The sequence below is a fragment of the Sardina pilchardus genome, chromosome 11 (genome assembly GCF_963854185.1).
Source record: "Sardina pilchardus chromosome 11, fSarPil1.1, whole genome shotgun sequence".
NCBI lineage: Eukaryota > Metazoa > Chordata > Actinopteri > Clupeiformes > Clupeidae > Sardina > Sardina pilchardus.
This window is the reverse complement of record NC_085004.1, coordinates 20,581,555-20,593,585: the sequence shown is the minus strand read 5'-3', so window position 1 is coordinate 20,593,585 and position 12,031 is coordinate 20,581,555. Positions and strand designations below refer to the sequence as shown.

At 40.8% G+C, this 12,031-nt stretch overlaps 1 protein-coding gene across 1 annotated transcript; it reads right to left on the bottom strand.

Annotated features, from left to right (window-relative positions):
- Nucleotides 1-247: 247 nt before the first annotated feature.
- Nucleotides 248-11,136, bottom strand: LOC134095808 (B-cadherin-like). Its single transcript, XM_062549498.1, has 16 exons — nucleotides 11,003-11,136; nucleotides 10,511-10,622; nucleotides 8,285-8,511; nucleotides 7,401-7,550; nucleotides 7,163-7,318; nucleotides 6,917-7,061; nucleotides 6,582-6,754; nucleotides 5,726-5,854; nucleotides 5,214-5,399; nucleotides 4,849-5,093; nucleotides 4,305-4,447; nucleotides 3,981-4,205; nucleotides 3,262-3,474; nucleotides 2,969-3,099; nucleotides 1,662-1,805; nucleotides 248-1,186 (listed from the first exon to the last, which is right to left on the bottom strand). The coding sequence occupies exons 1-16, from the start codon at nucleotides 11,069-11,071 to the stop codon at nucleotides 977-979; spliced, it is 2,658 nt and encodes an 885-aa protein (XP_062405482.1). The 5' UTR covers nucleotides 11,072-11,136; the 3' UTR covers nucleotides 248-976.
- Nucleotides 11,137-12,031: the final 895 nt, after the last annotated feature.

Genomic DNA, 12,031 nt, shown 5'->3' with positions numbered 1-12,031 from the left:
GTTGCGCGTTTCCCTGAAGGCCATGTTGTGGTCGGAACATGTTGGCTTGTGTAAGCCCCAAGAGCACCGTTCATGAACTTTATATCCACCTGAACGCAGGGTTGAATCTTTGCAGTTTAGGCCTACTGTCGAAGTAGACTTCGTGCAAACTTCCAATCTAATGACGGCTCCTAAACCACGGATTCCGTTATAAATCTAATATGGATGGATTGAGTTACATAAAAGGACACCCAGTGAGAGATAAGAATCAAGTCTGAACATTTTATTTAATAAAATATTTACATCATCACCTTATATTTAAATTACGTCACAGTCCAAAAAACACAATAATTCATTCAAAGAAGCAAAACAATGTGCACAAATACATCCAGAACATTCCAGCCCCACTAGTATTCAAATAGCCACAATGGTGATCGTAGTATTTAACTGAGTGATGAAGGTTCTTGTCTTATTTGAAAATTCATTAAAAAAAAAAAAAAAAAGAAGTTGTTTTTGGGTTCTGCACATTCTCCCATTTGCAGAGTTTTACTGAAAACAGCATTATAAATAACAAAACATATTGCGCAATACTACTCTCGGAGAAAGAAAATCTTGACCTATTCAAAACCAAAAAGGCATTTTCTCTTTAATACTTGAGAATGATTAAATTGAGACAAAATTTTTTTACATACGAACAACAACGAAAAAAATTTACCTGTAACTAGCTTGCAAATTAAGCATGCACGAACCCTGAGGAGGAATTCCACTCAGTGCCCCTCGACTCGAATGGCCACCATCAGTGCTTAAGGAACGGGCTTAACCATGACCTGTCATTCAAAATGTAACCAAGCAAAACCTTGAAGGTCAAGCCACCATCAGAGAAACAAAGCAAAGCAAACATGTCTGTGGTTGAAAATGCGCAACAGCGCACAGGAGTGGCCCTGTTTAAGGAGAAGATGGTTTAGGACAGTTGTTGTCATTAAAAGAGTGAGTCCACTCAGTCATCCTCTCCTCCTCCATACATGTCGGCCAGCTTTTTGAAGCGCGGGCCCCACTCGTTGAGGCAGTTGTAGTCCTGGTCGTCTCCAGAGCTGGAGGAGTTGAGGGAACTGAGGGAGCCGGCCTCGGAACCTGCGCCCTCATAGTCAAACACCAGCAGCGAGTCGTACGGTGGTGCCGTGGGATCGTCATCAGCCGCCTTTAGATTCTACACACACACACACACACAAACACACACAGAGTGAATTAGGAGGATGAAGCCAACTCAATCAAAACAGGTGTGTAAAACAAGCAAGTCAGGAAAAAGTCTCACAGATTGGACAAAATGACACTATGTGTTTACATAGGACCAAAATGTTAACAAAACATTTCAAACATGCAACAAATGAAAAACTTTCCTTCAAAACACCACAACTTGTGGTCAAATCAGTACACCATTTAGTCATCATGGACAACAAAGCAAAAGTATGTGTACTCACTGTTGATATTGAAATATACCAACAACAAAACATTGCAGCCTTACATACATTCCCATAAAACAATTCTTACATAGTAAACTCTCATTTTGACAAGGCCAAGCATTTGAGCAAGTTGTGTGCCTTTACATATAATCCACTGTATGGGAGCAGATTGCACATAACACATTGTATCGAGAAATGCATATGGATCAAGAGTTGACTTACATCATCAATAAAGTTCCCGATATCTTCAGGGTTGGCAGGACGTGGGCGATACTGTGGTGCGGTCATGAAGGTGGGAATCACGTCATTCCTGAATACTTCTGGCCGGTTATCCAGGCCTCTGTGTAGCACACTCAAGTCAAAATCCTGAGAGAGAGCGAGAGAGAAAGAAACAAGAGAGATAGAGATATGAATCACCAAGTTAAGCTGGGTAAACACAAAGATTTTATAAATCTCAATCGTTTTTCTTTTTTTTTTTCTATCTGTGAGAGAACCCACACATGACGATAAAAATCTTTCTCGGCTGCCCTCAGAACACCCCACACACTACAGGATTTCCAGTCGCAAATATTGAACATGTTTAATATTTACGATGATCGGCGCCAAACGTTTTGTATCACGTCATAAAGGCTACTGTTGGGAGAATTTTGACTCTTAACACACCACACACTACAAGAGAATCTCATAAAATAATCTTAAGAGTTTAAGATATTCGGCCGTTGTCTGTCTTTGGTCGTAAGGGGGGAAATGGGGGCAAAATCAGCCGGATTATCTTTATGTGTGTACCCCCCCTTTAGCTGTTCTGCTCACATTACAGTAAAGAGTGACTCCTAACAACAAGTACAAAGTTCCAGGAATTTCCCCGCCTCTACTGGCATACAACCTCAGCTGCCCTCTGTTTAAATGACTAATGACGGTGCAGGTACGTCACACATACCTTGCAATCTGTTAAGACCTGTTCTGGCTAGAAGTTGGATCAGACTCACTTCACTGACTAGACTGTGTACTGGATTGGAATTTTTTTTTTCTTTAAAGCACTATCTGAAAAAATAGGCTGTTTTATGTATGGGGATAAATGATAGATGCGTCATACCCTTTATGAACAGCAAGTTAATCCACCACCTCTAGTGAAGATTCAAGAAGGTAAAGAATATTCAAATGTTTGCAGACATGTGCATTAAAAAGCAACACAATGCAGTTATTTTACCTTACAATAATGGCTTCACACTCATTTTGATGGACAGACAACACAGCAGAATTGTGTCTGTCAATGTCCATCCATACACGCCAGCAATATCTAGTATGCACCAAGTAGCTTTGTTGTTATGACCAGGAACATGGTCGCCCAAGCTGGGACAAATAAAGCTACTTGACTTGACTTGATGACCCATTTAATCATTGCGACACAAAGGGAACACAGTTACATTGAAAATGTATGAAAAGGGGAATTCCTACATTGTAATACTTCAAAAAGTTGGCTGGAAACAGAACTACAAAGGTAACTAGCATGATGAGAGAAATTAGCTCACCATGTCGTCTTCTCCTCCGCCTTCCTCATCGTAGTAGTAGATGTTGTCCCTGATGTCGTCCTCTGGCAGGAGCGGGTCCTTCTTCACATTTCTCTTCCTCCTCATGTATAGGAGCAGAAGCAGGACCAACACTGGGGGGGAGGGGGAAATGTTTATGAAATCTTCGTTCACAAATCAACTACTTTACTATTAACTCCCAACAATAGAGAAATGTTGAGTGTTCTCCTTTTTGAGATGCTTTAAATGCTTTTAATCACAATAAAAGACAAGGGGGGGAAAAGGAGAGCTCTTACAGAGTAAGGCCAGGATGCCTCCCAAGATTCCAAATCCTGCTTCAAGGAACGGTGCAGCCCGCACGTCACTGCATTTGAAGTCTCCCTTGCAGTTACACACCAAGGCTTCTACAATGCTCTCATGATGCAGGCCATGTCTATCACCAACAGTCAGTCTGATGCTATAATTGCCTTTCAGTAACTTATGCTTCATTTGGAGCATAATGCCAGTTTCTGAAACAAAACAAAAAAATAGGTTGCGTGTGTAAAACCGACCATCAAAAATGATTTAAATTAAAACAGCACTTGTTTTGGTTTAAAACTAGCAAGCTAGCTATACCTTTACCTATAAGGCAGGGCTTCCTTATTCATGGATTCTTTTTGGCTCTCAGGTCTCTGGTCAGAAATTCATTCTCTCAATGTTCTAATGACTTAGACTGGTTGCAGTCCATCATCTGGCCACAGTTTAACATTGTTTTAAATGGGGCGATAGAGGGGCGCTATTGAGCTTCTGTCAGCGCAAATCCATAGTCATGATAAGTGTGAAGAGGGCTGGGAAGCTAGTAGCTAATCTGAATTGTCCAATTGGCATTGCTCAATACAATCCATTTGTAAAGATATTTTGTTTGATTTTATTCCTTAATGTGTTTTATGGAAATCCAAATTTATGGAAACACATTGCTGCACAAAAAGTTTTTAATGTTTCCATTCCTGGAAAAAAGTCTCCCCAGGACACTTACTTGTGTTGTTCATCCGTGCTGTCCAGTTTTTGGCTGAGTCCCCAGTCATCCGTACAGAGAAAGGAGGACCATGCTCTTTACTGTCTTTATCCGTGACTGTGAGCAGTATGGGAGGGGGCTCCTCGTTGCACACCTTAATCTGCTTCTCCTCCACGACTGGAGGGTTGTCGTTCACGTCCTGCAAATTAATAATGAGTGTTCCAGTGCCAGTCGCAGGAACCATATCTATTGTGGACAAAGGGATGATATTTAAATCAGTGAGAAGAAAAAAAAACAGATGAACTGATGTCTTGTCAAAATGATTTCCCAAAGCAGGCTACATACCATCATCCATAGCCAGAATTACGGCTTTGTACTGGCCATCTTTGACATAGACAGATTCCCAGTCCATTTTAGACTTCAATTTAATCAGTCCCGTTTCTTTGTCAACACTCAGCCAATTTGCTAAATCTCTGTCGACTTTGTACCTGTAAAGAAGCACATTCATTATTTACTAACAAAATACATACACACAAACACACATTTGTCTGTCAAATGAATTCCACTTACAGTAACTACTTATGGGGGGAAAAACACAGCTACAATCTAACTATTTAACAAAGAAGTTAAATATTCAATTTCTTTTGTTTAATTCAATAATCAAATATAATCCTCAGTTGAAACAACAGGCTGCTATTAGGAGGGCATGGGAGTGATGGATAACAAATGGAATTTATTGGGAAATAATTACCCATCTCAATTAATCAAACATTTTTCATCCTCAAATGTCTTGTTTTTCCACATACCGTTTATAGTCATACAAGAGCAAAGAAACCAGAAAGCATTCTAAGAATTCTGACTTTCAAATCAAATTGGCACAAGCACTCACGTCACTTTCTGCTTCCTGGCAGTGTCAGGATCTGTGGCAGAGTATTTCACTAATGCTGTGCCAACAGGTACATTTTCATCCTTAGAAATGGTCATCTCTGCTGGACTGAAGAAAGGAGCCTCATTGACATCCCCAACATTCACCACCACCTGAGCAGTGGCTGTTGTCAGAGAAACTGCAAACGGGATTTCGTTCTCCACTGCTACCACCAGCGTGTACTTGGACACTGCTTCAAAGTCCAGGGGCTAAGTTGATGACCGCAACAAACACAAAAACTCAGTTAGGATGGAAGGATGGGGAAAAAGAAGGAAAGCAAACAAACAAAAGTCAATAATTCAAAAGACGGCATGATTCATTTCAGACACCTTGGCTGTCTTGATGATGCCCTCCTGTTTGTTGGGGCCTGTCTCAACACTGAACATCCCCGCAGGGTCCCCACTTATGATCTTGAATTTGGCTGCTGACGCAGGGGTGTTGGGATCATCCGCATCCGTTACAGGCATCTTCACTACCACTTCCCCCGCTTTGTTCTCAGGGACAGTCACTGTGTACTAGAAAAGCAAAACAACGTTAGCAAAAAAGAGCTGTGACCTTAGACTGAAAACACGTAGGCTACATCAGATTATTTGTGTGATTATAACTGCTCCACTTTACTCCTCTACCCTCTTGCATTCGTCCAGCTCACTTGTGTATTTTTAATATGATAAAGGGCTATCCACAAAGCAACTGATAACAGTACCGGTAAAGACAACTGTAACCACAATAATACGAACATCCACACTGACCAACGACAAAGAAAGTTCTTACAGTTATCGATATACTTATTGTTGGCAGTGTGTACACGCTCTCACTCTTCCACCACTTGTGCCTTGCTTACCTGAGTTGGGTTAAACTGTGGAGCATTGTCATTACTGTCAGTTATGGTAATTATTGCTTTGCAATTGACGATTAGACCCTGTCCTTCAAGGTCAGCTGCTTGAATTTCCAAAGTGTACTCAGCAACTTCCTGGAAAGGCAAAAACAAATTTATAGACATTATTTATTAGTCAAATACCACAATGATTCTCAAAATCACAACTTAACAGCAGATCTCTCATCTCAACATTAGTACTAATAAGAGTACAGTAAAGACCAGGTTGGACTTCAACACAATTCGGTTTTTAAGTGATGACGTAATAATGGGATAATGAATCTCTTTCCGGGTCCAAAGGCTTTCAGACTAACATGTTTTTCTCCATAGACGGTAAAATAAACTATTATTTTTCCGCTATTCTTATAGCCTTTAAGAGAATTGTCATCTTATACGGACTTGTTGTCTCAACCTAATCAAATCCTATTTTTCGCGGTTAACCTAGAATATATCATCTGGCTGCACAGCTAGACAAAGTTTACAAATTACAAAAAACGTCTGGCTGCGCGACTAAACGTCTTTTCACGAAATAACTGTTGGGCCTGAGACGTCGGACTTGAGAACCGAATGGCTTTCACTGGTTCAGGACCAGGTCCTACACATTAGTGGTGTGGCACCCTGACTCTGAGCAACTGTGAAAGTCAGTGCACCACTTCTACTCAGTGCCAAGTCAACGTTACCTACAACAACAACAACAACATTATCTCTTACAGCCATGAGCTGGGTTCAACTGCCCAAGGGAACCCAGGTTCAATTGCGACCCGACGTTATTCTTCGATTACCTATCACCCCCAAACTGAAAACCAAACCCGCCCCCATGTACCTCTTTATCCAGCCCAGTGTTCTCCACTCTGAGTTTTCCTGTTATAGGATTGATGGCGAACATATCCGCTCGTGGCCATTTTGGATCTTGACTCAGAATTTTGTATATAATGATGGAGTTTGCATTTCCAGGCTCATCAGCATCAGTGGCAGTAATGTCCAAAAACTCAGTGCCTGTAGAACAACAAATAAGCATCAGGCTCACAATGAAAGCCTTAAACACGATAAGGAACTAAAAAAACTATAGTTGCCAAGCAACTAATTCTGACATGAAACAGGAAGAACGATGTACATGTGTATGCACGTGCACACACACACAAATTACAATTGACAAACCTATTTTTGATGCTTCTGCAACATTTCCCAGGAAAGGATCATGCGTAAAGACAGGCCTGTTATCATTTTGGTCAATTACAATTACTGTGATATTCATGGGGTCCTCTGCTGTTCTACCACCTGTTGATACTGCATGAGCAAAAAGCTGAGGGGTGGGATGAAAAAAGAAAATCATGAATTTGCAAATTCCCATGTGGATACCCCCAGCACTTAAAACCCCAAAATAATATTTTGCACAAATATTACCAAATAGGAAGCCTGTTTTTCTCTGTCCAGGGGCTGAGTGACGGAAAGCCATCCAGTTTCACGGTCAATTGTAAAAAGGCCAACAGGGGCTAGGTCTGCCCCTGAACCAGTAATGCTGTAGACGATCGCCAGCTCCTTATCAAAGCTGGTTTTAATCTAGAAGTAAAACTGATTCAGTTAATAATCTATCCATATCATCCCACCAAAAAACACACTTCACCATCTCCCACACACCTACCTGCACCATCGGTTTTGGAAAAGGGCCTTTGGAGTTTTCAGGGAAGTTGATGGGAGGGATAATCCAATCCCTCTTCCTCCTCCTTAGACCACCATATGATCTTGGAAACACCAGGACTGGCATGGCTGGAACTGCTTCAGTCGCATCGGGCTGTGGAGTTAAAGTGTGACCAAATGAACAAACAAGCTGATACACTTTACACACTGAATTATCTTTCACCAATTAAAATATAACTTGAATGCCTTCATGGACCAATGGGCTGCACAACACTGGTTTGAAACCCCTGAACACTACAGATTAGCAAGATGCAATCTGCAGGTGTTGTGAAAGAAATTTAGCTTAAAGGTCCATAAAAGCTGAGTCTGAAATAAGGTTTGGTCTTTCTTATTAGTAGTTTATTAATCTCTGCGCAGAGTGGTCAATTAGGATACAGAAACAAAGTCTGTTCACCCAAGAGACAATGAGTTGTTTCTCACACACACATTTATACCTTGCATGGTATCATAATATCATTGTATCATTACATCATTACATCACCTCTGCACACTCACATGACTTGGTCAGTACAATGAGTGAATTGCGCATCAAGGACATTAAGAACATTTGTATCGTCTGTTTCAGTAACACCAGTTACTGAAACAGAAGTATCAAATAAGAAGAACTGGGTTATTTTCCCACCAAAGAATGAAGTCACAAGGCAATAGAAGTATCAATTATAAGAAACATTATGAACTTGGTTAAGCTTTAACAGAAGAGTCTGTTGAAGAGTGTAAGATCTTACAGAAATATAAATATCAAATCAAAGGTTAAATTCTTGGTCATTTTCCCCTCAGTGTTAAGCAGAGGTCAGTGTTGTTCCAGCTTGTGCTGCCTGCCTGTGTTACCTGATGCAAGTCCACCTGGTGGTGCTTCGGCTGGTTGAGCTCCACACAAACTGCAACAGTGTGCTTCCTGCCTTGGGAGTCCCACCCGTGCACTGAAAACCTTGTGTGTCCATCATGCAGGGTCACTTGCCTCTCCAGCTTCACCGTTCCATCGGTGTCCACTTTAAAACGTCTGTCTGCCGAATCCAACAGAGTTTGCGAGTGGCCGGTGCAGTCATCGAAAACCACTACAGAGGAAAGAAAATGGGAGGGGAGAGGGGGGGATTAGTGACTACTATGCAACACTGACCATTTCTGTCCATCCTCTATAGTGCTAATGCCCAAACTGATCACCTATTTGTGTTCAAAGAAGAAGTGGCCATGGTTGAAAATACACAAATCAAATAAATTGTATCCACAATATTTCCAGTTTAAGGAAGGAGGTGGATAGTGTGTTTTTCCAACAATTTTGTAACAATCACAAAAAGGTACTTCCCAAAGGGAAAGTTCATATAAGAACTAACTAAAGCCATAGATGCATAACTACAGGACCACATCAACACAATGACAGACACCCCAATACCTGACAAGAGTGCAGAGACCATGAGGCACATTTGTGTAAAAGCAAAACAAGCCAAATAGTAGAGTAAGCGAAGTAAAAACGAAAAGGGTAATATAAGAGATACAAATGAGCAATGGAAGAAGAACTGTGAAATAAATAGATAGAAGCAAAAAATGAATGGAGCAAAAAGACCAGACTGAAATCAATTAAGTAACCCCTGCTACGCTAATCATAATCCAAGTAAGAGACTGGAAAGCTCAAATTTGATTACTTTAATATTTTCAAAGCGATCTGCCCATCTAGCTCTCTGCCATCTGCTGTACTGGGTAATCGACTTGTAGAGACTTATTACGACAAGACTTGTTACCATCCACAAATAGACCATAGGTATGAAACTTGGTGGGCATACAGCCACACTAGGCAAGAAAAAGATGCTTTTGGTCGCTGGACACCTTCATACACTGGTGCACATACAAACATTGTGTGTGTGTTTGTGTGTGTGTGTGTGTGTGTGTGTGTGTGTGTGTGTGTGTGTGTGTGTGTGTGTGTGTGTGTGTGTGTGTGTGTGTGTGTGTGTGTGTGTGTGTGTGTGAATGTATGTAGGTAGGTACCCAAAAGTGTCTATTCCTTGCCTAATGTGGCTGTATGCCCACCAAGTTTCATAGGTCAATGTTCCAGTGTCCTGGGAATCGGCATAAAAAAATTGTAATAAAACAAAAATAAAACCAAACAAAATCAATACACTGCACTAGTGCTAGCAGCAGCCATAAACGGATGGCAAAGTGGTTGGCATAATTGCCAAACAGAAGACAGACCAGAACTGGTCATAGTCATGTACTTTCATGATCATCTCTTTGTGCCTGCTGACAGGATGTGAATCAGGTTTTTCTTCATGGTGAATGGTGATCTTACATCTTGAGAAATAGCACACCTGCACACTCCCGATCCTCCTGATTACCACTCCACTACTGCACTCCCCTGCCCCAAACGCCTATCAGGCCTCACAAACGGAAGCAGAACCAGTTTGGCACACCCTGTGGAGACACCATGCCTGACTGAATCTGGATGACCGATTTTGCTATTGCGAACATCAAATGCAAGTGAAACTTGTCAATTAGGTCCATTTACAACAAACTCAACAAACTCCACAACACACCACACAGTTCTCAACTGGATTTGACAGTGACCTAGACTAGACTTTTCTTTTGTCAAATGTCAAGTATGACAACTATTGATAGCAATTAGATTATAGAAATGAACTCAAAGGGACAGGAAATGAAGCAGCCAGGGATGAGGGCAAATAGACCTAACAAACTGTGTGCTGCCACCGATATCAAGTGAGACAGCCCAAGGCCTCATCTCCCCAGTAGTGAGAAAATTAATCATCTGATAGCCGAAACAAGTGTAGGCTTGTTTTCAATGCACCAGGGTCATCACCAGACACCAGTCGAAACAAAACCGAAAAGAAAGCCATTACATACCCCTTTCACTTCAAGAAAGAAAAAACAAACTGTAGCATTGTAATTGAAATGAAAAATCTGTCACCAACCACTGAGTGAATCAAGTACAGCAAAAAAAAAAAAAAAACAATCATTGACTTATAGGTCTATGCCTTATATACAATATTATGCTACACATTTTGATGTAGGCCTACAAAGATGCAGGTGAAAAAATCCTAACCTTACCTTTACCAAGGCTCTTGCCAACATGAAGAGTAACTCTGTCGACATTGAATAGATAGAGCTCTGAATCAAAACCAGGTGTGCATGATTGGTCAGAAGCTGCACAGGACAGTGCCTAGATTTTTAAAAAGGAAAATCATTAGAGTTCGAGTTAGTTTTAACTTAGAGACCACATTCACATGCTTTTAACCTATGCGACCGACCACAAAGGACAGGTACACAGTACACACACGTGGGCTTTAATAATAAATTAATAACTAAAGCTATAGCTGCTATAGCATATTGTTTTTACAGGTTCGTTAAGTAAAATACTCAACTTTACATATTAGGCTACATTATTTAAAAAGAAAACTTTAAGTAAACAAACACTTAAGTGAACTTCTGACATACATCTGGCCTAGATTAAGAAATAGCCGTTAGGCTAACCTGTAGGCTAATGCTACTTTAACTGCAGTCCACTGGTTGAGTGAAAGCACGACCTCAAAGATAACCCACCTGGAGAAAAAGTATAATTGCTCCCAAGCGTAAGCACCTACAAATATCCATCAGATTGAAAGCCTGCATTTAAATCCCAACTGTCTTAATCCTGCAGCCGACGGTGTGTCTCCTCTCAGTAATGAAGACTGATGTTAGGAAATCGATTCACGATGAGTTTTATGAAGTTGCATGGGTGTGGCCAAAGATACCTGTGTCTGGCGTGGTTGCATCCAAATATGGTATTCATAACTTCAGCAACCCCGGCAAAAGTAAAAGTTGCGTCTGCTGACCTTGGCTGCAAGGCTGTTTTCCGAAATTGCGCAAAGTTAGGGGTTTTTTAAACCAGTTCATACAAAGGTGGTTTGTTTAAAGGTGCAGTCAGGAATTTCTCAAGAAGTCGAGTTTGTTTGTGTTTGTGTTTAGGCCTATGTTTATAGCCTATTATTTAGCAGACGTTTTTTCAGCAAAACATAGCCTATTAGACCAAGGAACAAATTAAAACATATGCATAGGTCTAATTGAGTTCAATTATGATTTCTGCTTTACAATTTGATCAGATCAAAATGATTTAGGCCTATATAAATATTTATTTATAAATGTTAGGTATAATATATAAAAATTATGTAGGCTACCTAGTGTGAAGCATGGTGGGGGCAACATTATGTTGTGGGGATGTTTCTCTTCAGCAGGTACTGGACAATTGGTCAGGATAGAAGGGAAAATGGATGCTGCCAAGTACACCCAAATTCTTGAGGAAAACCTGTGTCCCTCTGCTAGACAGCTGAAGATGGGCAGGTCATTCGCCTTCCAACACGACAATGATCCTAAACATACTGCCAAAAGAACAAAGCAGTGGCTTAAGTTTAGGATGGTGAATATCCTTGAGTGGCAAAGTCAGAGCCCTGACTTAAATCCTATAGAAAATCTGTGGATTGACTTGAAGAGAGCAGTCCATCGCCGTTCCTTACAGAATTTGACTGGATTTTAACAATTCTGCACAGAAGATTGGGCAAATATTCCCCAATCTAGGTGTGCAACGCTATAATA

Excerpts from the sequence above, each read along its gene's own strand:
- LOC134095808 (XM_062549498.1), bottom strand. The coding sequence starts at position 11,071 with ATGCAGGCTTTCAATCTGATGGATATTTGTAGGTGCTTACGCTTGGGA. Across the intron at positions 7,551-8,284 it reads ACCAGGTGGACTTGCATCAG|CCCGATGCGACTGAAGCAGT; the intron begins GTAACACAGGCA and ends TTAACTCCACAG. Across the intron at positions 1,806-2,968 it reads GCGGAGGAGAAGACGACATG|GATTTTGACTTGAGTGTGCT; the intron begins GTGAGCTAATTT and ends GCTCTCTCTCAG.